Below are 24,869 nucleotides of genomic sequence, written 5' to 3'. Positions count from 1 at the left end.
TTTGGCGCCTTCTTTGGAGGAGCTTTTCGTTTTAAATATCTATAAATTACAATAGGCATCGACGTCGTTGTAGTATAGTGGTGAGTATTCCCGCCTGTCACGCGGGTGACCCGGGTTCGATCCCCGGCAACGGCGCTTTTTTATGTTTTAGCTCGTTGTCTCATAAGTTCCTAGCCGCTCTGCTTCCAGTTGCCTCACGTGTTCCTACCCCAGTACCCCTGTTCCATTTTCAAAGCTGACCTATAAAGCAATTAAGGTAATAAAAGTACAGATCCGTGATACAAGAAATTTCATACTAGTATAATAATTTCGTTTATGCTCACTTCAGTATCTGGAAGACCTTTTCACAGTTCGGATAGTGCCAGCAAAAGAAAACTGAGCATGAACAGAACAGAGTTTCTTCTTTCAATTTTTTGTATAAAATAACGTATTTTTTTCTTACAAAAAAGATAACAGTAGTTTTTAATACTAACAAGCATCCGACCTCATCCCTAAGTAACTTTAAGAAACAAATGTTTCAAAAGTACAGAGAGTTATGTTAAGAACTTATTTTACATGTATAATACAAACCAATCAATTGAAAAGGAGGAATGGCAAGAATCTCCCTCAAACGGAAGCCGTTTCTGTAGAGCCTATAATTCCAAGTCTGGCGCTGTAATACTCTTGACCAAAAAAGCAATCTACAGCAAGTTCACCGACACGACAACTCATCTGTTACTAGCTATCGCACTCCCGTTACAGTTTATCATGTATACACACAAAACACTAAGCATACCATTGTCACGCTATCCTGCTACTATATCCATTGTCAATCTATATACATTTGCCAAAAGATGCCCACCCAGTTTCAGCTGCTTCTTAGTTTTGACATCGGGGACCCAATCTTTGCTTCAAACGTATATGAATGAGGCTGCAGGTAGGGACTCAGTATAGCCTGCGGCAAAACTGGCATTCAACTGAAAGGCAGAAGAGCCAATACTGATAAGCGATGATGCTGTGTAGGATCTGCGGAGATATCATTCAACATCCTTGACTTCAGCCTCGATGTCCACAATTGTTCCAGAAGGGGCCGTCCCTACATACAGAAGCACGAAGTGTGGTTATTGATGATTAGGTGGCCAGATTGCTTGCAAAAAAGCTCATTGACAATTGAGTTAGAAGAAATTCAATATGGTTTGTGTTTATTAAGCATAGGCAGCCATTGGTCACTTTGGATGGCTCAAATTCAAGAAAAAAAAAGAAGGGAAAAAGAATCATTTGGGACCTCTCATTCCACGGTTGAATAACTCATTGAACACCTGTCCATTTGTAGCAGTAGCACCCCTTCCAGATGAAAATCTAGCAGATTCTCTAACAAATTTGTTGCCCTGAACTGCATCATGTACACTGACCTCTTAGCTCCAACTCAAGTTCCACACAGACAAGCGTAATAAAGATGCTAAACAAAGGCGATTACACAATTCTCCATTCTTATTTGGCTAAGATAGCATAAATTGGCAAAGCAGTGATTCATGCCATCACCAGAGAATGTGGTTTTTTTAACTGAAATAAAGTATTGAAACCTAAGTTTTCAATTGCAACTTTATAACACATAAGTGATGACCATTAAAGTTTCGACCATAGGTTCAGCATAACTATGTTGTAATATCAGTCTACAGTACCTTAGGTTCGTCGTGATTTTTTTAGTAGCAGAATTACTAATGTGATTATGCAAAAACATGTGCATCGAAGAAGCAGTTCTTCTATGACATAAAAAAAGAGAGAGGAAGAGTATGACTAGTCATTTATCAGTAAGCAGGAAAGAGAAACAAAAGATGCATACCAGAGAAAGGCTGAGTGCAATAAGGACACAGTTGTGGTCCATCCTTCAAAGCAGACCTATAAGGAAATTAAGCTAATCAGAGTTCGTCTAAAGTACATATCTTTGAAGTTTATATAGTTCGTTTATTCTCACTTCAGTATCTGGAAGCTTTTTCCACAGTTCGGACACTGCCAACAAAGGAAACAGAACATGAATGTGGGAACATTAACAGAATGGTGCACACAGACAGCAGAGTTTCTTCCAATTTTGGGTAGGAATAAAAGATAACAATAGTAATGCTACTTGCCATTCAACCTGATAACCTTTCCCTAAGGAACTTTAAGAAACAATGTTTTAAAAGTGGCGAGGGTTATACAGAAACTTTTTCCACAGGTAGATAGAGGTCGATCATTAGAATTAAGGAATCACTGAATGCCAAATTTATGGGGAGACTTACATCGCCCTGGAGTATGTCTTGTCCTGCAAAGAAGAAAAATGCACCCAGAGCCAGAATAGGCAGCAGTATTGTGAGGAGCTGTTGTCACAAGAGATGTAAACATCCAAAGTTATTGTCAACTTAAGCAATTAAAATCATAAAATAAACGAAAAAAACTGAAGAATGAATGAACTTTTGTGAAATTTAAAAGCCAAATTTTAGTCATATAAACTTACTGATGTTATTTGAGAAGAGTCATTCCTTTTTGTGGTATGCAAATCGCAAGCCTAAACTTATCCAGTTACTAGCACCATAGATAGAGTAAAGCTAAATCAAGGTTTCAGATCGTCCAGGTTCTATGGAGTCTAACTGATCAAGGTTTCCATGAGCTAATGGTACAGTGCAGAATTATGGACTAGCAAGCCAATAGCAGCACACCTTAGCTCTACTAAACAACAATACTTGGTGATAAGGTAAACTGATAGGAAATTTGAGGTCAACTAAGAACCTATTACAACATACACTAGAAAACCATGCCTCGCAAAATCGCAGTGCATTCTTGGAGGTCAATTCCAGGCATCAATTTTAGCTGAGCTAACAATGGACATTTGTTTCCTACCACCAGGCATCGAAAAAGAAATATAAAGTCTAATATAACTTATTACCAAAAAAAAAAGTCTAATATAACTTAGTGCCACAAATCCAAATGTCCTCACCGAAACAAACTACACAGAAAATTAACAAGATGCCGCAAATTTCAGCAGCGGCGAGAGAATTCTCGTACCCAGAGGGAGACGATTGCGTCAAGAACCCACCGGAGCTGGCCGGTCACGGCGAGGTACGTCAAGACGGCGGCGAAGGCGAGGTTCCCCACGACCCGTCCCGTGCCCTTGCCCATGCGCCTCCCGCCGCCGCCAAAGAAGGGGCCTCTCCCGGCTGCGGCGGCGCCAAGCCGACGCCGCCGCCTCCCCGCCGTTCTCCAAGCCAACTTATCGCCTTTCCCCAAGAACTCGCTCCGGTCCAACGGCCTCGCCGTGGAATAGGCCCCATTTGAGAATCTCGGAGGCAATTTCCTGAACCTTGGGTAGAGCAAGGCGTGCGAACAGCAGCAGAGCGGGCGAGGAGTGAGAAGAGTAGGCTGGAGCGAGGCCATGGAGGCGAAGGGACGCGTGGGGAAGATTCTTCTTCAGGAAGTATCGCTCCGCAACTGTTCTTCTAAATTCAATCTTTTTCGAATTTTCCCCGTTGGGTTTGATGTTTCCAAATTTTTGTGGTCAAAACGCAGTAGGAGTTTGCAGCGGCAGAGATGGAGTTGGAACACTGGAAGCAACCGGAAAGAGAAGTCTCTGCAGCACGCAGTCTTCGTTCCAGACACGACGTTCAACTGGATGGACAGCCGGAAATACAAACTTGTCAATTCCATATCTCCGATGGTTGAACCAAGTGGATGGGACTGTTTGCTAGAGATTACTGCTTTATCAGCTTTATTTTTCTAAAGTCTCAGAATATTTCAATTATTCTTCGCCAGGCAAAAAACAAACATTTATGGTGAGGAACCTCCAAATTAAACTTGGGTGTTGGATACGAGGTGCTAAACTTTAGCAGGGTCACATCGGATGTTCGGATGCTAATTAGGAGGACTAAATATGAGCTAATTACAAAATTAATTGCACAGATGGAGTCTAATTCACGAAACGAATCTATTAAAGCTAATTAATCCATCATTAGCAAATAGTTATTGTTAAGCTTAATAGATTCATCTCGCAAATTAGACTCCATCTGCGCAATTAGTTTTGTAATTAGATTATGTTTAATACTCCTAATTAGTATGCAAACATCCGATGTGACCCTGCTAAATTTTAGCACCTCGTATCCAAACACCCCCTTAATTAAGTCATCACCATTGATGAGTAGAATAATTCCGGTCGTCCTTGAAACATGTCAAAAGCAATGGGCAGGATTTAAACACACCTAACAAGCACAACTATTTGAACATCATTACAACATAAGCATAACCATACATAATCCATCACATTACATAAAAAGTTCAACTTCTCATACATAACAAATTCATAAAGTTTTGCAGCGAAAAGTTAATCCATCACGCTCATACCATACAACACAAAATAAGAAGGTTAACACTATATGCCAATAGTGCCCTTCTCATAGCCATAGCCATCTACTTCTTCCTCGGACCTGTCCGCGGGGAAGAAGTACCCAAGGATGACATTCAGCTGCGGATCACCTGCAACAACTTATCGGCGGCACCGTGAGTACAAAAAACAGGTCTTATCCAAAATATGGGTATATACTTGCCTGACTCTTAAGGAGAATGCATTTGGTTAACTAGCAAGGAATGGCATAGGTATCAATTTGCATAAAAGCATCTAAATTTGATGAAGTTATAATAAGAAAAACACATGACATTTTATGATCTCCCAGTCAAGCATCAAGTAATTGCAATAAGTAAAGGTAATCATGAACATGAGCTCAATCTTCCATGAACTCCATTCGATAACTCTATGTTAAAGTCAAAGTACAAGAGCGTGCTCTTTAACCGGGAGCGCGGCTATTGCAATAGATCATAACACTGCAGGGGTGTACAACTTTTCCCACACGAGACGCAAGACCAACGATTATAACCCCAGCCAAGGATAAATGTTGATTCATGCCCCCACATACCCACACCTGGCTATGAACGAACGATCGGAATGGATAGGTGCACCGGACACAGTCGATCACACCTCATCTCATCCCGCACCGAATCCGGTCAAGGCAAGGTGCGACGTATGCTACTTGGCTTGCCATGCCCATATTAAGCATGTGGTTTGTATGGAATAGTGCTCAAGTATCAAAGCGATAACGACCGAGCCTTAACCAGATCAAGCAAGACTAAGCCAAGTGAGCTCCAATCTCAACATGATCCTACCATTCTTGCTCAAGGTCGATTCATCATTCATAGTCGCTCAATTTTAATTCATTCATAGCTACTTAAGTATTAATTAAGCAAAGCATCCTATAACTCGCAAGTGGTGGTGACCTTGCCACCTCTCGACTTCTATCGAAGCTAAGTATGGATAAGCAAATTTAATTCGTGATACCTACACAAGTATACTCACCTAAAAGGATTTATGATGGTAATGCATCAAGTAGGAGCTAAGCAAACATATACATAATATTAACTCATGTGCATACAAGACACATATAAATCCAAAATAGGGTTAAGAGATGCTTAGGTGCCTGCCTTGAGGTTCAAAGGAAGCGATGTCGGTGATGGGCTCCGGCTTGGGCTCACCCACCTCTTGCTCTGGTATTTCAATCTCTACACGAATGCAATGATGCATAATTAATAAAATGTATGAAAGGTGCAAGATGTATGAGATGCATGGAAAAGAAAGTAAACTATTTTTATCGTACTAGTACATCAATTAGAACGCTTTAGTACTACACAAAACAATGATGTATTCATGTTTTACTTAGAATGGCAGAACCGTAAATAACTCGTCAAGTTCCCGAAAATGGCATTGCCAGTGATTCCGGCGACCGATTGCAGTGGGATTTGATCCTAGAGTTTCCTTAGGTGATTGGGATTCAATGTTAGGTCATAGAAATAACATGCACAGAGGTTTGGATGACATGCAACATCAATGGAGATAAGCTTCCATGGGGATTAACGGAGGAGCTTCCAATGAAGGAGAGGAGGGGGAAACCATAGTCACCAAGTATAGGGAAGGATAATTCAGAGAACCGTAAGTTGGAGTAAAGCAGTGATGGAGGAGATCGGACTTAGACTTGCTTCACAAGAAAATGAAGAACAACATCCTGCAGCTTGGTTCTTGCAAAAAGGGAGGTCGACACTTGTTGGGGGGAAATGTTAACGACTCCTAATGCCGCTTAAATCAACAGTCATGAAGGCCCAGGCTCATCTAAGGTAGCGAAATTGCCGTCAGCCCAACATGAAAGGGAGAGGCCACGTTCCGTCTCGCCCGACCCGGAGTCCCGGGGTCGGACGCTCCCGACCCCTAGAAGACTAAACTCCGCCTCGCCCGATCCGGGGTCCCGGGGTCGGACGCTCCCGACCCCTAGAAGACTAAAATCCGCCTCGCCCGACCCGGAGTCCCGGGGTCGGATGCTCCCGACCCCTAGAAGACTAAACTCCTTGAAGACTAAACTCCGCCTCGCCCGACCCAGGGGACCGGGGTCGGGAGCGCCCGACCCCCACCAAAGAAACTCCGCCCCGCCCGACCCTGGGTGCGGGGGTCAGACTCGCTCGGGTCCACAAGACGAATATTCGCCTCGGGCGCGGACTGGAGGATCAGGATGACGATCTCGTGGGTCCCCCTATCGACCTCGCCATAAATGCGCCGCGGCCCTGTCAAGCCAAAAGGGTGCGGCATCCCCAACGTAACCGGTCCCGAATACCGGTGCGCGGCCGTGCGGCGCGAGCTGCAGTGGCCATGGCTCCTTCTGATTCGCCACAGAGTACTCATGAGCTGCGCCGAACGACACAGGAGGGCGCATCGCTTGCTCTCGCGCCCCGTGCGCCCAGCGGCAGTTTCAGGGATGCGACATCCGGGTCTTACGGTAATCGGCGGGGCAACAGAATTGGACCTCCTTCCCGGTGGGCACAGATGCCGAGGCTGAGGCTCATCATCACGCTCGACGGCGACGGTGACCAGGGAGATCATCGAAAAGATCTGGAAGGAATCGTCCTCCCTCGCCGGATGCGTTGACAGGGACCGGAGGCCGGAGCAAGAGCGGCGGCCTTGGGACCTTCCCCTTGTATTATTTTCTACTTGGCTTATCCTTTCTACCTCTTCTCCTGACGCCTGGCTCGACTGTAACCCCGAGCTCCCTCTTGTGCTATAAAAGAAGGACCGGGGATCCTGAGACGGGGGACTCGGACTCTTTTCCTCAAGCAAACAGTACACACTCACACTCCCTTAGAGCACTAGCATACTCAAGAGACCTGGGATCAGTTCCCTCTCTCGCCCATCTGTAACCCCTACTACAGAACCCCGCGTGGGTAACACGAGCAGCCTCGATACTGGACGTAGGGCCTCCTTTTGCCCGAACCAGTCTAACCCCGTGTCTCCCACACCACCATCCGAAGCCTTACGCGCATAAAAGAAATTTACTAGTCTAGAGTCTTGATCCGCAAATCTTGACAACAACAACACTGATTCTTGCAAAAAGGGAGGTCGACGTGGACGAGGAGGAGCTTGTCCCTAGCTCGGCCAAGGCCTGGCCAGCCAGCTCCTGCTCTGGGCGACGACGCTGGTGAGCAGAGGAGGCGGCACGCCAGGTGCTCTTGGAAAAGAACGAGTGAGGGAGAGAGAGAATCGGAGGGGGAAGTCTCGAGGGTTTTGTAGGAGGGGCGAACGGCCTGGTGACAGCAAGCATGCAAGCGATGGAAAACGGACACGTGGGCTAGAAAATCGATTGGTACGGAGATTCCAAACAATTTTACAGAGTTTTCCGAAAAAAAAGTTATGGAGTTTCCGCAAGTCTCCTAGAAAAAAGAAAATTTCGAAGAATCCACAAAATCTCCGAATACTCCGCAAAAACCTGCGGAATTAAAAATCTCCGGATACTCCACAAAAACATGCGGAAATTCCACAAAACTTTACAAAAACTCCACATAAAACATCAACAACAGCTATTCTAAGAGTTTTCGATGGATTTATGAAGATTAAATGAATAACATGCTGCCGGACCGAAACAAAACACAGATACCTGATTAAACATGACAATTCAAATTGGACCACCTAGAGATCTCCAAAAATCATGAAATAAATCAAGGAGATAGTATAAATCAAGGGTGATCCATTTTGCTCATAGCTAGCATCATAGCTATTGCAGGTTTGAAATAAAAATACTTCCCAAAATATTATTTTGGGGTTTTCAGGTAAGCTGTTTGGCCTCGTGATGGTCTCTAAAATCCGGGAGAAGTTACCTATTTGAAGAAGTACTAATTTATCGAGCTATCTCCCATCATTCACAAGGTACACGCTAAAAGCAAGTTTTTAATTTAATTTCGAGTACAATGGTAAAGCAATTGGACTCAAAAGAAAAGCAAGTTTTTGAAATTTTTAATTTAATTTCAAGTACAATGGTAAAGCAATTGGACTTAAAAGATGCAATGATGATGCAATGATGCTTGAGATGAGGCACATGTATGCTCCATGACATGATTAACTATTTTGGATTGTTACATTTATCATTTTCCAGAATAAATAACAACCCAAAAATCACAGCGTTTATTTTTTTTTCAGCCTAAATAAGATGGACAACGATGTGAGCATGCTAAGCGGCAAGCACAGGATTATATTCTAGCACTTTCTCGATGCAGCAAGCTTCATAACAAGAAACAACCTTCTGATTAATAGACAGGAACACGCATACTGAATCTAGCACGAGTTCGATGACAATGTCAAAATTACAAGGGGTCAGAATACCCCCGAATCTGGGTGCCAGACAACTACCTGCGATGCCGGCCACCTCTTCCACCACCTCTGCCTGAAGAATGCCGACCACCGCGCTGCGGCCTTCCACCACGGAAGGGCGGGCTCCCTTGATTAAACTGCCCAGAATTGAACTGTGGAGGTGAAAGCTCTGCTCCATCTCCATGGGGTTGCGCTTGGTTTGGGAATCCCGGTGAGTCAGCAGGGAATCCGGGACGGGGTCCCTGCTCGTGCCTATTCCCAGAGGCCATGTGTGGAGGTGGTTGACAGAAGTTGCCTAGCCCCATAGGCATTTGAGGTGCTGCACCAAACGAGTAATTCCCCACCGGGGGTCCACCACCAAATGGCAACTGATTTGCAGGCATTCTAGTCTGGGGCATGAATTGTGGGAAGGGCATAGGCATTTGGTTCGGGAATCCACCAAAGTTCTGGTTCTGCAGCTGTTGCTGGAATTGGTTTGCTCCAGCAAGGAGGTTCTGCATGATGCTGGCGGCGAGGGCGGCTCCGTCTACCCCCATGTTCGGATTGGGCGGTGGAGGAAGCCCACCAGGCCAAACCATGTTTGGCTGCTGTGGCAAGAACTGCTGTGCTGGATTGATGAAGCAGCCACCCATCTGATTTGCAAGATGAACTGGCGATGGCATGGGGGGATTCATTGGGCCAGGCGGCAGCATGGTTGGAGCATTCATAGGAGCGTCTTGAGGCCCCGATGAGCGTGCTGTATTTTCAGCAACTGCAGGAGCCATGTCTGAGCGGTGGAAACGGGGCTGTGACTGCTGACCTGGTGTTGGTACATCCCGGTTCCTTGGTGGCATGTCCTTCCGGAAGCCGCCACCTCTGGGTTGTGATCTCTTCTTGTCGCCAGAATGCTTCTTTGGCTCATGCTGTCTATCAGTCTGCCTTCTCGCTTGGCGTAATGACCTTTTGTACTCAACCTCCTTCTCATCATCAGAGAATTCAGGTTCATCTTCTTGTTCATCATTGTCTGCAGATGCATCATAACCTTTTGCATAGAGTTCCTTCATATTCAGAATGTGATCAGCAAACTCCGCTACAAAAGAGACACTGGTTCCTGTACTGATCCCCGCAGGAATTTCTTCCTCAGAGTTGTACCGCACCAGATAGTACGGATTTTTTACAGGTCCAAACAGCTCATCAACAATACCAAGGGGCATCCTGCTTTCCGTTATCCAAAGAATGGAGCCCTCATTCAGGGGATTGTGTTGGACTGATCCTTCAACAATCACTCTCTCACCCATAATCTGGATAAATAGCAGACAGGCAGACAGTCAAAATACTTGTAGATAGCATATCTGCATTTCACAAAATATAGTACTGAATCGACCATTCTATAACAACAATCTCAAACACCACAACTGAGAGTACATTACTGAAAATGCTAAAAACTGCAAACTAAGTTAAAGTAACTACCAAACTTCAGACACCTACACGCTTCACATTGCGCTAAATAGATAGTTACAATGCCTCTGCACAAGTGCGCGTACATTAAAGGGAAAAAAGTGTATCCAACAAGATTTGGTAGATTTTATCCGAGTCTGGGTGGTCATGACAACAGAGGGACTCAGTATATTCTATCTTAGTTTCTACCTCTCAGCCTCTCAGGGTGGTCAGGTCACCTCAGGGATCAGAAACAGGTCTGGTTATCAACAATTCAAGCAGCTAAATTTCATGGCTTTGAAGTAATGACAAATATCCAGGAGGGCCTAAAATCACACAATTGAGTCCTAAACAAAGTATTCAGTAAATTATCTTTAAAAATCCCGACTGCTTTTAGCACCTAAAAAATATGAAGTGAATTAGTTTTATTTTCAACAGATGACAACCGTGAGACAAGATAAGGAGATGGTCTAAGTATATTCAGAAAAGGAGAACACAGATTTTCTCCCCAAAAGGTATAGCTCCACGGATAAATAGATAAAACACAAAAGAAGGCTGGACAGGAGGTATAAGACTTACAGCTGAGATAGTCCCTACTGGAAGAGTCTGATGATGTGGCTCCAACTTTATTTCAATCTTTGGGACTGGAGGAAGGACCTGTGAGGTATATCTATGTTAGGTTACACATACAGCAAGGAAAAATTGAAAAAAACTTAGGAATATTGGAAATGGCAGCTTCTGTCCTTTTTGTACATCCTTGTAGCAACTAAATGTATTGCATGTAACGATTGACTTTAGCATTGGAACTACATAGCAATACAGTGGCATGTTGCCACTCAGTTTCTACAGTTACTTCCACAGCGTTAAAGACAACACAGGGCATCAGTAAGAACAAATTAACAATCACAACCATAAACTTATTTTCAATACAAAAGATAGGCGTAGGCTATTCAAAAATTAAACTATGTAACACAAATTTCTCTCAACTAGAAACATAATTGCAACCCGTTCACAAATGATTAACACACCACTGCAGCAAGAAAACTATCACTTAATGAGTATTAATCAAAGATGCACATCACAGGATAGAGCAACTTGTTACCTCTACTTCATGTTTTGACTTGCTGCGGCCCTTTGGTTCCTCATCCTCTTCATCGCTCCCAACCATCAATTCACCCTCCTCAAGGAGGGCCTCCAAGCTATTGCCCTCATCAGCACCACCAGGCTTCATGGCTCCTAGCTCTAACTCGTCGCTGCTTGATGAGGCTTCACTCGACTCCTCATCCTTCTTGTCCACCTGTTCTTCATCCTCACTGCTCGAGGAAGCCTCACTCGACTCCTCCTCTTCACTACTCTCCGACTCTTCCTCGCTGCTTTCCTGCTCCACCTTGCCGCCTGACACCGCGGTATTCATCTCAACATCAGCAGGGGCGGCAGCCATCTCCATAGCAACCGCTCCCTCTGAGACATCCTCTTTCACAGCCAAATCACCAATCCCTGACGCCAGAAGCTGATCCGGGGCAAGCAGCTCGTCCAATCCGCCGCTCACCATCTCAGCCTTCTCTCCGATTTCGCCGCCGCAAAAATCCCCGGCCTGGCGGAGCGATTCGTCCACCTGGACGGGCTCCGCCTTCACACCAAACTCGCAGCTATTGGGCGCCGCCGAACCATCCGAGACCTCTCCAACGCTGTCAGCGCAGGCCGTCGCCGTCGGCGCCGGCACGTGAGGAGCCGCCCCCTCCTCGGCAGATCCGACCTTGGCTGGGCTCCCCAGCTCGCCCGACATGGCCGGGTCGAAGTCCACGAGCCACTCCTCGACGGGGTCGAAGCCGACGCCGGTGTCGGAGTCCGAGGGCGTCGGGCGCGGGGAGGGAGACGGGGGCTTAGGATGCCGCGCCATGGGTGGGGGAGGCGGCGCTGGGGTTTTGGGGACGGAGAGGGAGGTGTTGCGGTGGCGGCGCCATGGGTTTAGGGTTTTCGGTTGTGGCGGCGGGTATGGATGGATTTTGGAGGCAGGGCCATATGGAGCTGGGGGGCTTCTTTCTCCTGTTTTTCCCTCTGTCCTTTTCTTTTCTTTTTTCTCTGGAGTTGGTGCGATTGGGCGCGCCGAAAAATTGGGTGCGAGACTGTGAGTTCAGACAACTGTTGGAGGTGTTTTCCTCGTTTACTCCTAAAATTAGTTTTGGTAGTAAATTTTGAATATTTTTGGAGATGCTCACGTGAGGTCAAACATCATTCTATATTTTTTTTTTGCAAGTTTCAACGTATCTCGTCTCGTTATCACGCATCTCCTTCGCTCTCTTGCTAATGAACATCAACATCCAAAGTTCCTAAAATCGCATGCGTATTCCTTATGAAATACCCAAACACCATATGAGCAATTAACAAAGGATTTATATCCATCATTCCTGAACGTGACAAGAGAGATCATAGGCGAGTTTGGTAGAGCTCCAGGAACAACTTCTTCACCATCTTTACGAGGAACCCTACCAAACATCCTTTTTCAAAATGGCTTCCGTGCCGGAGCCGGAGCCAAAATTGTACTAGGTGGCCAGAGCTCGAAATACTGGCTCCTCCGGCTCCATCTCGATCCCTGCATTGACACAAATGGAACTGCCACCCAACTTCGACAAAATTACACCCCAATCTGCCACCGCCCTTTTCCTCCGCTCACCTGTTGGTTGACCCGTCAACGGTACATCGGGTGCGAGCGGCAGTAGCGCTTGGTACGAAGAAGCGGCCGCGCTAGGAACGGGGCTCCGCCCACCACTGCAGCCTCAGCTGGAGCCAGCGCCGGCATGCCCTGGGCTTGCGCTACCACGGAACGACCGCGGCTCCAGGACGAAGCGGCCCGACGAGACCGGCGAGGCCTCTGCCTGGGCGGGCAACGCTGAGTAGCAGCAATAGCAACAATGATGAAGACGAGCGGAGGGCTAGAGATTACTATAGCGAGACGGCCGAGGCCAGAGTGAGAAGGCAAGGCAGCTGGAGTCACGCCGCCGCTCGCAGGTAGGCGGTGGAGTGAAGCGAAAATGGATGAGTACCAACGGGATAAGGAGGGAAAAAAAGAAAAGATAATAAAAGAAGAAAGAATATAAAGAGGAGAACGGAGAGAAGGTAAAAACAGGAAGAGAAAAAAGAAATTATAGGTTAATCCATATTATACTTTTTAATCCTTTTTCATTTCACCCACCCAAAAAATATTTCTATTTACTTTTTTATTTTACATGAACTAAAATTATAAACCGATTAAGCTTAACAACCATGTCATATATCAAGGGGTATATTGGATATTTCACATCTCCAATCCATTCATTAAAAGCAGTGTGAAGCCGTTTTGCCAAACACTTTCCAAAACAGCTCCATCTACACTAGAGAAGCCGCTCCACTAGAGAAAAACAACTCCATCTACACTAGAGAGCTGCTCCACCAGAGAAGCTGAAGTCGCTCTATCTACACTGAGAAGCCGCTCCACCGGAGAAACTAGAGCCGAAGCCGTTTTAGAATCCGGATCCCTACCGAACTGAACCTACAGCGCAGCGCCGATAAAACATGACGACACAGCCGTTGCATTGAAGAAAGTTGCAACGGAGAGCATAAACCATCCTGTCTTGGCCAACAAGACAGCATAAACCATCCTGTATAACCAAGCGATTTCACTCACATCAAGCGTATACAAATACATCATATCCTACTATTCCACCAACAATCCACCGTTATGCCTATCAACCACATCTAAACCGTGGCAAGAAATGGAAACCAACGACACCCTGACGCATTAATACGAGGAATGTTCGTATCTTACAGTCTACAGAAGGACAAAAAGCGGATCAGCTGTACGCTTTCCAAGATCGAAATACGCGTACTGCCGCGATGTACAAGATCCCATGCCTCAAATGACACATCTGGTTTCCTTCTATCCATCAACTGGCTGTAATCAGAGCCGTATGTTCATCAGAAAGCAGAACTTAGAGCACCACGTGCCGCCTCACGTTTCATCTCTGCGGCTTTTCCACTTCCACGGAAGTACATGTATACTTGCTGCGCGTTGAGTGAAATAATTCAATAATCAAGAGATATGAAGAACATAACAATCTTCCTTACTGAAAAGGCCACAAGAGAAAATATCCCTGGGCCATAATAGAATGAAGGGTTCGTTTGAATAAAGAATAGATTTAGCTGACCTGAATGACAGCAATGCTCAGAAGTGATTCAAGGCAGAACAAGCCAAATCCAACAAAGTAAAATATCTGCCAAATGGAATAAGTAATTGCAAATCAGCACAAGACAAAATAAGCCAACCATCGTATGACTATCCAGTGCAGCAGCATTGATAAAGCACGCAGTTTTAAGAACTAAAGTAGGCAGAAAGGCTGCAGGTGCTTATGGGAGTTGATATGCATGAAGTGCTGAGAAACATGTCTACTAAGTAGTTCAACACCATACTATTTTGCCAGCAATTATAAACCTAGTAGCCCCATAGTATAAGGATAAATACTGGTAGAATTATGGACTTACCCCAACAATAGCACTCTTGCTTATGACATCAATTGCTGGCAAAATTCCACTGATGAAACAGCAAAGATAGTTAGTACCACAAAAGCCTTGTATAGTTGTATGCACTGTAAACAAATAGAACATACTGTGGTCGACAAGTTCAAGAATCTGATTTTGATTACACTCAAAAGCAGTGTTTTACCCCGAGAAAATTAGACGACATCAAGAGTCACAGTAACTGGAATTTATCAATGATGCTAACACCAACCAAACTTTATCAATAGTGCTGATAATTCTAATTACACTGTATGAGCAGTTCAGCACTTGTGACCTAGGTTCTTATGAACCAAGCGACACATGTCTTGTCAATCAATGATGGTGAAGCTTAAGAGCAGCACGAATAGCAAGAAATATAGCTATCAGAAATTTATCAAGGACATTATTTTAAGTTATATTCTAGTACTTGACACGTACACTTCCAGGATCACGAAATGTGTCTGCTTATGCTGAAAATTTGGGGCAACTGTCGTATAACATTGACAACAGGCTTTACGAAGGCAACGAGTGGGTTCATGGATTGTTATTTGACCACGAGCATCTACAATCATACTCCTGTTCTTAAGTGAAATAACAAATTAACTTTTATGGAGTAAAATTGTTGCTAAGAAAAACAATTATGACTAGAGATACATATGGTTCCTCAAAGGTAACTTCCTATAGAACTTACAACAGTTATGAGTTATGGCATCACAGGAAGTAAAAAAACAAGTATCATTTCAGTAACATAGCAGACTTACGCCAAGGATTTTCCTTTGAAAGGAAACGGAGGAGCCACAGCTGCCCACACACAGAAGATGATATGAATCTGGAAATGGAAAAGTCAGCAAGCCATGCAGTAATTTATGCATTATTAATGCTAAGATGCCATTGTGTAAAACCTTTACTATATTGTATGTCAATATCTTACCATGTAAAACAGAAAAAACCACCCAAACTTCAAAGCACTCTCAGTTCTGAAATAGATGTTCAAACAAAACAAGATATATGGCCATAAGGAAACAATTGAAAAGGAGAAAAAGAAAAATGCAGTATCGGGCAGATGTGCATACTCAACCTCATTGCATTATAAAGAGGGCGATACCATAACACATAAGCCCCAGGTGCACCAGATATGAAGTAGATAATGGCAAGCAACCAGATGATAACACCTTTTGAAGGAGAGTGATCACATTATTTTCAAGTGTCAGTAGACTAATAAGTGCTGATGAAAGAAGATATACTAGATGTCAATAAGGTGCATTTTAACTGTACCTTCCCCTTTAATCCATGCTGTTGTAGTTGCTATGACATTAAAAAAGAGGCATCCTATCAATCCTGCACAAGAAACAAGTACTGGATAAGAGAACCACTTTTGAGAAATCCTAAACCAAATTAAGGAAAAAGTCACTATCTATCATGATTCTTTTTTTTCTGTAGAATTCATCAGTCCACCAATCAAATGACCAGATAAATTCTGTATGCAATAAGCAAAGGAGTGGAAGCTTATTGCCATCGCTCCTAATTGGAAATAAAATTGTAGTGCATCATATGTTAAAAAAAAAATCAATGCCATATACTTAAGCCAGAAAGAAAAAAGTAAGGTAGCACAGCACACTAGTACTGACCAACAATTTCGGGCACTAAGAGCTTACCCAAAAATGACGAAAATGCAAGGTACTGCGTCCTTTGTAAATGGATAGGTATCTCATTGGAAATGTTATGGTGGATGAGAGGGAAAAGGGGAGGCCAATTCTTCTCTTCTATCACAATGCCAGCTGGGGAAATAAATGATCATAAAGGTTAGTGAATATATATAGCAAGCCAGATTTGTTGATGTTGCTTGGTCACAGACGGTCCAAGCCCATACAAGTAGGCAACACAATAAGTATCCAATCTAATCAGCTTTACGAAAAGAAATAACACTTTTTTAGAACAAGGACGAATATGCATACAGATTACATTAGAAGACGTACATATTGGTATTTGCAAACACCATCTAGAAAAGGTAATCTTCTCAGAAAATATCAGAGATAACTGAGCATAGAAGCATTAGATGCTTCACATAAGTTGAGCGACAGGCATTGGTTTCCCAGTACATTTCTTTAATAAACCACCTTTGCCAATACCTTTCTTATGAGTTCAAAAAATTATATTTACAAACATAGCAAATTGAAATGCACAGCTATTTAAAAACAGGAACAGATATGCAATGTACCTTGGGATGCTGCCTCTTCCTTCCTTTTCAATTCCTAGGCCAATGGAGACAAATAAAAAGGAATCAGATCAGCATTTTAGAGATAGAATCATGTGCAAAGTAAATAAACAGATGGAACATGGATTCAAAGTTTCAAACACCCAAGACACAGCGGAAACAAACAATTTCCTCTTTGACTCAAAATTCTCTGATATCTCAATAAAAGATCAACACAACACATAATACACATAAAGCAACATGGCTCTCTCAAATGAAATCTTTGAGTGCTGTATGGAGAATGAGTGCTTTAGTCATCAATATAAATCATATATAGAGGCATAGAGCAAACAAGGCTCTCAAGTGAAACATTTGAGTACTATCTGGAGTAAGAATGCTTTGGCAATAAGTATAATTCATGGTTTGGTTGGATACAAAAAATAATGTTTAATAAAAGCAGTGCATCAGGTAGCAGACAAATTGCACATCATAAAATAGTTTTATAAAACATAATCTTTTATGTTGCACATGACTTCCATTTTATTTATTAGAGCTGCTAGAGCTGGCAAAAGGCACAGAAAAAAAGCTGAAAATTCTGCAATTCATAGGCACATACCCTTTCTCTTTTGTTTAGCTCAGCCTCCATAGCCTGGAGCTCTTTCTCCTTTTTCTTCAGATCCTAAATGTAGATATCAAAGGTTGTATGGTGTGAGGAATCATCAGCAAATAAACTAATCAGATAAATAATCAAAACTAACTTGGCAAACAGAAAGTACAGTGAATGACTTACATGAGCTATTTAGACATTAAAATTCTAAAAAAAATCATAATGAAGAGTGCATGTACCCAGTTACAGAAGGAAGCTCAGTTAAGTCTATTTGTTTAGCCCTAAATGGCAAAAGGAGTTCTCAAAACTTTCATTTAGTGCAACTGTACAGGGCTCTGGATTCAAGGAGATTACATGTACCTTTGTTGAATCAAGAGGAATGTCTACATTGTAGAAATCAGCCGGTTCATGCGATAGAGGTGAGAGCCGAGAATTGGTGGCTGGTGGAACACTTCCTCCCTGAAGAATAGCGGAAATTTGGAAGACACATCAGTCATAGTTACAAAAAAAAAAAAACAGCTGCAAATTAGTAGTCTCTGAGCATTTGAACTTAGCAACCATTTTTTTTCTAGCAGATATAACTAACCTGCTACTCAGCATTAAGTAGAACAATGAAGACATAGCACCATAAAACGAAAAGCATGTGAAACAAACTGACTGTTAATGGAATCACCAATCATTTCAATTCAAGTGGGCTGAAGACTTGCTCCATGATTTTACTTGTAAGTTGTAAGTTAAACTTTGCACTAGGAAACAGTCAATAAAAAAAACGTGATCTATCTAAAACAACATGAGTGATCCAAACTTAGCAGGCCACATAAGATTGGGAGACGCTCATGCATCACAGCATCAGGTTCCGACATCCCATTATACCAAGCTAATGACACCAAATTCCAAGTTGCAACAACTAAACTAGCTAAATGCAGAACCGCATGTCAACCCAACCTCGCGGCACAAGCTATTGGTCATCCATTCTAGTTCCCCACAGGGGCACGCACAGATCTAGAGTTAAGCAGCCGCTCCACGAGCAGCCTAACACAGCCTACACAGGGCACATGGTTACCAAACTCCAAGCGCGCAAACCCACATCTCGCCCATCACGTCCCCCCTCCAATGCTCAGATCTGGCACACAATGAACCATGAAGCGGCTGGATCCCAAATGCGAGCGCAGCGGAAGCTAATCGGATCGGATGGGCACGCCGAGATCTACGCGAATGGAGAGGCCGTGGAGTCAGGGTGGTGCAGAGGCTGAAGCGAGGAGCACTCACCGCGAAGGGGTTGACGTTGTCGTCGTCGTAGCCGTTGCGCTTCCCCGCCATCGCCGCGCCGCCGCCTCCTCCTCCGGCGTCGGGTCGGGTGGTGGCCAACCGCTGCTGCGCTAGTGGTGTACTGCTGGCTGCTGCTCCTGCCGCGCTGCCTTCGAGTACGCGGAAAGAGAACCGAGGGGGTTGCTGTGGGGTTTCGTTGTCCATGACAGGTGGGTCAGGCAAGGTGTTAGGTGGGACCGAAGATCCCAAAGGCCAGACTGGCTCTGCGGTGCGGTACCGTCTTGGTGTGGCGTCCCTTTCCTCGTATTGGTGCGGGCGTGTTCGCTTCACCTTATTCAGTCTAACAAACAGTATTTTTCTCTCCTAACAAATTTGTTTTGAGGCACTCCGAGGGATAATTTTTTATACTTAGTCGATTTTTATATCGAAACAATTGAGGCCATAGGTTTTTAAGTTTAGCACTTTAGTTTTCAAGGAGTTGCTTATAAGGACTAAAGTGTACTACGAACATCCCCTGCTTCATTTATGATCTGTCCGTGACAACCTGCCCCCTCCCCCGCACCCCTCTGCACCCACCCATCCCGATCTGTTTCTGCCTCTCCCATTATTCCATTCCCCTCCGCCGCCGCACCCACTGCTTCCGCCAGCGTCCCCGCTCCTCCCCACACCTCCGCCGCCGCGCCCCCGCTCCTCCCCCTAGATCCGCTCCCACCGCGTCCCTACGCCAACACCGCCCCCGCTCCGAGCCATGCATCCGCCGGTTCCGCTCATGTGCGCCGCCACCTACCCCGCTCCTCCTCACGCCTCCACCGCCGCAAGCCCGCTCCTCCCCCCCGGATCTGCCCCCACCGCTCCTCCTCACCCCTCCGCCATCGCGACCCCGCTCCCCCCTCGATCCGTCGCTACCACCTCTTTGTTTCCGAAAGCCATCACCGCTCCTCCCCACGCCTCCGCCGGATCCACCATGGACAGCCACGGCAACGGCTACCGTGACTACTTCTCGCAGGGGGCATCTTCTTCGGCGGCTCCCGCCTTCCCTCCTTCCGCCGCTATCCCCAACCCTGACGACTTGGACCTCCTATCGCAAGCACCGTCGTATGCACCGGCGGCCCCAAGCCTCTCGGCTGGGAGGGTGCACATGGAACACCTTGATCTCAACTCCTAGGATGATGGTTTCCCCTTCCTCAAAGAGTACTCGGGTATCCTGTAGCGTGGAAGAGGTTGTGGCGATGGCGGTAGATTTGGCGCGTTCCAACCACCTCGACCTAGCAGTGGTGGTGCTGGATCCGGCCATGGAAGAAGTGTGGTTGCGTGTGGTCGTCGTAGCCTAACCATCAACACTGCATCCCATTCGCCGCCCCTGGGTTCCGGCCTCTATGGTGGAAGTCCTCCCCTCCGCGTTGGCGACTCGCCTCTGGGTTCCGGTAGTGGGATGGTAGGTAGAAGTCGTGGGAGGTTGTTTGTACGTGGAGCATCCTCTGCCGGTACAAAACGCCTTTCCTTCGGTCAGGAACCCAGGGGATGATGAAGCTGAGGACTCCTTTCCTTCGGTAAGCATCCTTTGCTTTGTATCTTTGTATGCTCATGTTCAACCTACTGCTATTTTGCTTAGTGTAGTTATCTGAAATGTCTAATTATCAAGTCTGTTAGATGTTTGAATTAGAAAACTTGGTGTTATGATTTAGTTATCTAGTTAGAATCTTGACTCGATCTGTTAGATGTTAGATTGATCTGTAAGATGTTTCAACTGAGATGTCTTGAACAGTTTGTGTATTAGAACAAGTTTCACAAGGCAAATTAGAGCGAAGAGAACACGTATATTTTTTTTGAACTTGCTGTTGAACAAATGCGGCTAGGGAATTGCCCTGGTAGGACAATGACCAGTAGAGGTTACAAGAAAGTAGCAAAAAAATCAAAGAAAGGACTAATCTCAACCATCAAGTCAAATAATTTAGAAACAGATGGACACAATGCAAGACATTATATAGTTTTCACACATGGTCCTTGCTACAATCAGGATTAGGTAGAGCCCCAAATGGAACAATAATCGCAGATGAAAATTGGTGGAAAACACACAGAGAGGTATTGTTTTGCAAGTGAATTACATTCTCATTTTTGTATGCATTCCTGAAAAGAGCAGAGTGGCTTACAAAGGTCCTGTTTTGTATGCATTTCAAAAAAGAGCCGAGTGCAAGAAATTCAGGGTTGGCATACCAGCCTATACCGATTTCTTATAGGAGATGTTCCATGGTGTGGTTATTGATGGAAGGACCTCATGCATCCCTGAAGGTGTGAATGAGCAAGATGGCGCGAAGCGCCAGGAAATTCTGTCGGGAGGGAAGTAACCTAGGACGAGGGAAAAAAAAGGGAGGGGTAGCAATAATTAGGGGTAATGTGGTCATTGTTCAAGTCATTAAATGATGTTTAGTCCCTACATCCAAACAGGGGGACAAAACTTTAGTCCTGGATTAAAAGGGAGTTTAGTCTAATAAGCAAGGGAAACCAAACACAGTTGTACAAATCCGTTTTACATAAGGAACTTTTGAGTCATGACATGGAGCTTAATCTAAGAAGCTCGATCTAAGAAATGAAAAAAATTGAAAGAGCTCAACTTTAATATCATCAACAATACCCTCGAGTTCACATCTTAAGCCATACGCCTAATAAGATTTTGATACGTATATCACTTTCATAATCATACAATTTTCTAGTCTCAACTCTCGGACACATTGTTCCAACTAAATAAGCAATTTGAATATTTGATCATAATTTTCCTCAAGGCAGATTCGTCTACTGGCCCAACATGAAGCCACCTGCTCTCGCCAAGGATGATGATTCGCGCCTCATCGCCTACCTCGACATTCTCCCATAGTAGGAGGGGGGCTCCATTGTCATCCATCTACGAGGAGGCAACACCACGGAGGTCATCACCTCAAGCTCAGGAAGCCACTCTCCAGAGAGAGAACTCTTCGCCCTTATCACTGGGCAAGAAGACAAGGAAAACAGGTAACCAGATAAGAATCCGCGACACGAGCATCACCTAGACAACGTCTCGCAGGATGACCTCACCGCCAACATTGTATGAGAAGAGACTGAAGCTCAAAAAACCAGATGATGAGCAAGGAACGCTGCAAGAGTAGAGCATCGTCACCGACTTGCAGCAAACCTTCCAATCATGAACTTGAACACTGCCTTTGAAGCAGTTCAAAGGCGTCAACATCATACTCCCCTTGCCACCATCACATCTATTGATCTCATCACCCGTGCTATGCCACAAAACAGGTACACCAGACAGCTGGCTGTGCTGGCGGAACGTGCCTATGAACAACTCGATCAGCAGAATCCGATACAATCAGTTCAACACACTCCGTCCTAGTGAAGTCAACATGGCAGCAACTATAGAGGCCCTCAGTCCAGATAACTCGAAAGCGCTAGACCGAGCCAAGTTGGACATGAAGGTAGTCGGGCAGGACCCTCGGGAGGCTGTGGCCACCGTGGGCCTAAATCAGAGCATGAACATCCAGTTGGAGACCTCCGGAACAAAATCAACGCCAGCCGCGATGCTCGTACCATCATTGACGGAAGGCGCCGCAAGCGCGAGCAAGAAGTTGAGTACCAGAGGGATGACAACGACGGGTTTCCCACCTTCTCCAAGCGAGTAAGGTGTTGATGGCACTTAAGCACACCAAATGTTGTACCGCAAGCGCACCGATCATCATAGCTTTTTCATTAGAGTATTTCATCCAAGGTTTATGAATCCGTGGATCAGCAACAAACTGACTAAGGTTCTCTATCTAATCTAATGGATCTAATCCTAGCATGAAGCATAGATTGCATATGAAGGCAAACTTGATGTAAAGGTTGGTGTCATGAATAAAGGTAGATCGCATCCACAGATGTATATGATAACACTACCAATGGTACCAAGGGCCTATCATCTTCTAGTTGTAGTTCTAGCTAATAAGCAAGCACATCATGCATCTCATCCAAAATATCTTTAAATTCCTTAAACTCCTACATGACAACTTAGATGTTGTCTATTGCATGTAAAAATGTAATTAGGGGTATATAAAGTAATTATTTTGGACGGGCCGCAGAGGTAGGCTGCAGGTGGTGACAGCCCTATTTGTCCTTTGTAATAATCCATGTTCGAGTATGCTGTAGGAGTTCGTAAATTAATAGTAACTTTGTCAGGTGGAACCGGCACGTGTACTGTCTCCGCGCGTGTGCTTGGGTGCATAGGCCTGAGTTCTATACAATGTGTATGTATGTTATGCTTGTATGATCTGTGCAGTTTATAGGAAGTATATATGAACCTAGAGCTAACTCTTAGTCCTTCTCCCTAGCTTAGTTATCTTGATATGATTTTTGTGTGTGTCACACTATATATCTATATTATCTTACCCCTTCCTTGAGTATTGTCTCTATCCATGTATGGTATACTCATATGCATAGTAAACTCTTTTAACCTACCCGCATTACTTTGGGAAATACAATACCCTTAGGAATACTCTTGGATGAAATGCTACAACGGTATATCCGTGCGCTTGCGGATTTATTTGTAATCGTTAAATATACCAACAAGGGGTGGTTCATGGCGTCAAATCTCGATTTCTAGGGGTGGGTGATGTTGACACAAGTTTTTTTACTAGAGTCAACCAATGAAGATAAGGTTCTGACAGCCGCTGAACTTGCAGAGGAAAAGTATGTTAATGCCCGACGTTGACCAATGCCAACCACGGATAACCGGATTCTAGAAGTCGATGGAATCCGATCCGAAGTTAAATCAACTCCACCAAATAAGGAAAAGTGTGAAGATTTATCTTTAGTAGTTTTTAGATTCATTGTAACGGTTCATGTCGTAACTGATTAGGATTTTAGCTTGCTTTAGGGTATAAATATAAACCCATGAGCTTTGTACTGGATAATCCGCAATCAATCAATACAACCTTTTCGGCGCCACACCGCCAAACCCTAGGAGTAGGAGTAGAGTAGAGTTTCTTCTTGCGCGTAGGGCTACATCGGCTTCGATCTCAGGCGGGCTTGTAAATACCGTCACCCGATCATTACGTTACCTGTATCAGAACTTTCTAGGCTTTGTCTAATATTCTGATCTCTTAGGGTAATGCTAGTTATTGAGTTATCTAGAGCCAAATAGAACTTTTTAGGCTTTGTCCTATATTCTATTTATCTTCGAAGTTGCTCATAGTTATCAGTTGCTTAGATCTGATGAGGTTAGTTCGTATCGGTTGCCTAGTTGTTTTTAAGCTCTCACCAGTTATCCAAACGTATCGGCTGGTTTGATCTTGCATGCTTTAGTTATTGTACCTTTATTAGTTCCAATAGATCTTTACCATTGCCCCTCGTATCGCTAGCCTCTAGGTCTTTAACGCCATACTGTTGCTGTTGAGCCGATGCTATCTCGGTTGGGTCTGATCCATCCATCTCAGTAACAGGATGACATCATTAAGTCGATGGTTATGCATGCGAGGCCTTGTTGCCACGTTCTAGTCTTTTAGATTAATAGATCGAAGTTAATGCCCTCTTAGTCATACTATCTCGGTTAAGTTTAATCCATCAGCTCATGACATTAATTAGATCTACTAGTTTAATTAACGTGTGTGTGGTGAATAAGGAATCTTTTAATGGCTGTTGTTATATTTTGCAAATATCTTAGCCTGTCGGCTCATATAGCTGATGGCACATGCCATTAATGTTTATATTTTATTACACCATATGCCTACATTGAAAACATGACTCTAATGGTGTTTATTCAAAGTAATGCCTACCTATGAGCTCGAAGGCTTTTCTAGCTATCAGCTTAGGAATTTAACGTTTCCTTTATCAATTACAGGTCAAATTGACCAGCATGCCTTGTACCTTCGTGAGCCGATTTGGAGCCTGCACTGGAGTTAAGAAAACCTCTCAGGTCCTCCGTGTTGTCAACGCAGAAGCGTGAAGCCCAGATTTTGTGTCAACATGCTCTTGGCACGCCCGGTGGGACGATATCGACAAGTATACAATTTATATGAACAGTCGGTTCGTCAAGGAAGTCCTAATGGATGATGCAGCTTTCGACGTAGATGGAAAGTTGGGACAAGGATTTACGTCAGCTGACCTGTTAGTAGAGGTTGATATAGGTCCGGGTGATAGGCCAAGGCCGACGT

General features: G+C 44.5%; 3 protein-coding genes and 1 non-coding gene across 5 annotated transcripts; 1 reads left to right on the top strand and 3 right to left on the bottom strand.

Annotated features, from left to right (window-relative positions):
• Positions 1–63: 63 nt before the first annotated feature.
• Positions 64–135, top strand: TRNAD-GUC (transfer RNA aspartic acid (anticodon GUC)). The gene has a single exon. It is a non-coding gene; the product is annotated as a tRNA-Asp (tRNA).
• Positions 136–635: 500 nt separating this feature from the next.
• Positions 636–3,599, bottom strand: LOC117851047 (uncharacterized). 2 transcript variants are annotated; one of them, XM_034732948.2, is made up of 6 exons: positions 3,022–3,582; positions 2,259–2,336; positions 1,955–1,989; positions 1,823–1,878; positions 1,265–1,372; positions 636–1,075 (listed from the first exon to the last, which is right to left on the bottom strand). In XM_034732948.2, exons 1-6 carry the CDS (start codon positions 3,388–3,390, stop codon positions 1,017–1,019), a joined length of 705 nt encoding a protein of 234 aa, XP_034588839.1. In that variant the 5' UTR covers positions 3,391–3,582; the 3' UTR covers positions 636–1,016. The 2 variants fall into 2 exon arrangements, with proteins under 2 accessions (XP_034588839.1, XP_034588841.1); XM_034732950.2 differs by lacking the exon at positions 1,265–1,372 and having other exon boundaries at positions 3,022–3,599.
• A 4,936-nt stretch (positions 3,600–8,535) lies between these two features.
• Positions 8,536–12,138, bottom strand: LOC117848204 (uncharacterized). The gene is made up of 3 exons (XM_034729535.2): positions 11,202–12,138; positions 10,679–10,756; positions 8,536–9,963 (listed from the first exon to the last, which is right to left on the bottom strand). Exons 1-3 carry the CDS (start codon positions 11,997–11,999, stop codon positions 8,719–8,721), a joined length of 2,121 nt encoding a protein of 706 aa, XP_034585426.1. The 5' UTR covers positions 12,000–12,138; the 3' UTR covers positions 8,536–8,718.
• A 1,602-nt stretch (positions 12,139–13,740) lies between these two features.
• On the bottom strand, positions 13,741–18,864 carry LOC117848205 (secretory carrier-associated membrane protein 3). The gene is made up of 12 exons (XM_034729537.2): positions 18,703–18,864; positions 17,794–17,892; positions 17,443–17,505; positions 16,851–16,884; positions 16,288–16,410; positions 15,908–15,970; positions 15,711–15,804; positions 15,564–15,609; positions 15,394–15,461; positions 14,618–14,666; positions 14,284–14,349; positions 13,741–14,140 (listed from the first exon to the last, which is right to left on the bottom strand). The coding sequence occupies exons 1-12, from the start codon at positions 18,751–18,753 to the stop codon at positions 14,054–14,056; spliced, it is 843 nt and encodes a 280-aa protein (XP_034585428.1). The 5' UTR covers positions 18,754–18,864; the 3' UTR covers positions 13,741–14,053.
• Positions 18,865–24,869: the final 6,005 nt, after the last annotated feature.

This window comes from Setaria viridis, chromosome 3 (genome assembly GCF_005286985.2).
Source record: "Setaria viridis chromosome 3, Setaria_viridis_v4.0, whole genome shotgun sequence".
In the NCBI taxonomy this organism is placed as follows: domain Eukaryota; kingdom Viridiplantae; phylum Streptophyta; class Magnoliopsida; order Poales; family Poaceae; genus Setaria; species Setaria viridis.
The sequence above is the reverse complement of the archived record's forward strand: the minus strand, read 5'-3'. Positions and strand labels throughout refer to the sequence as shown.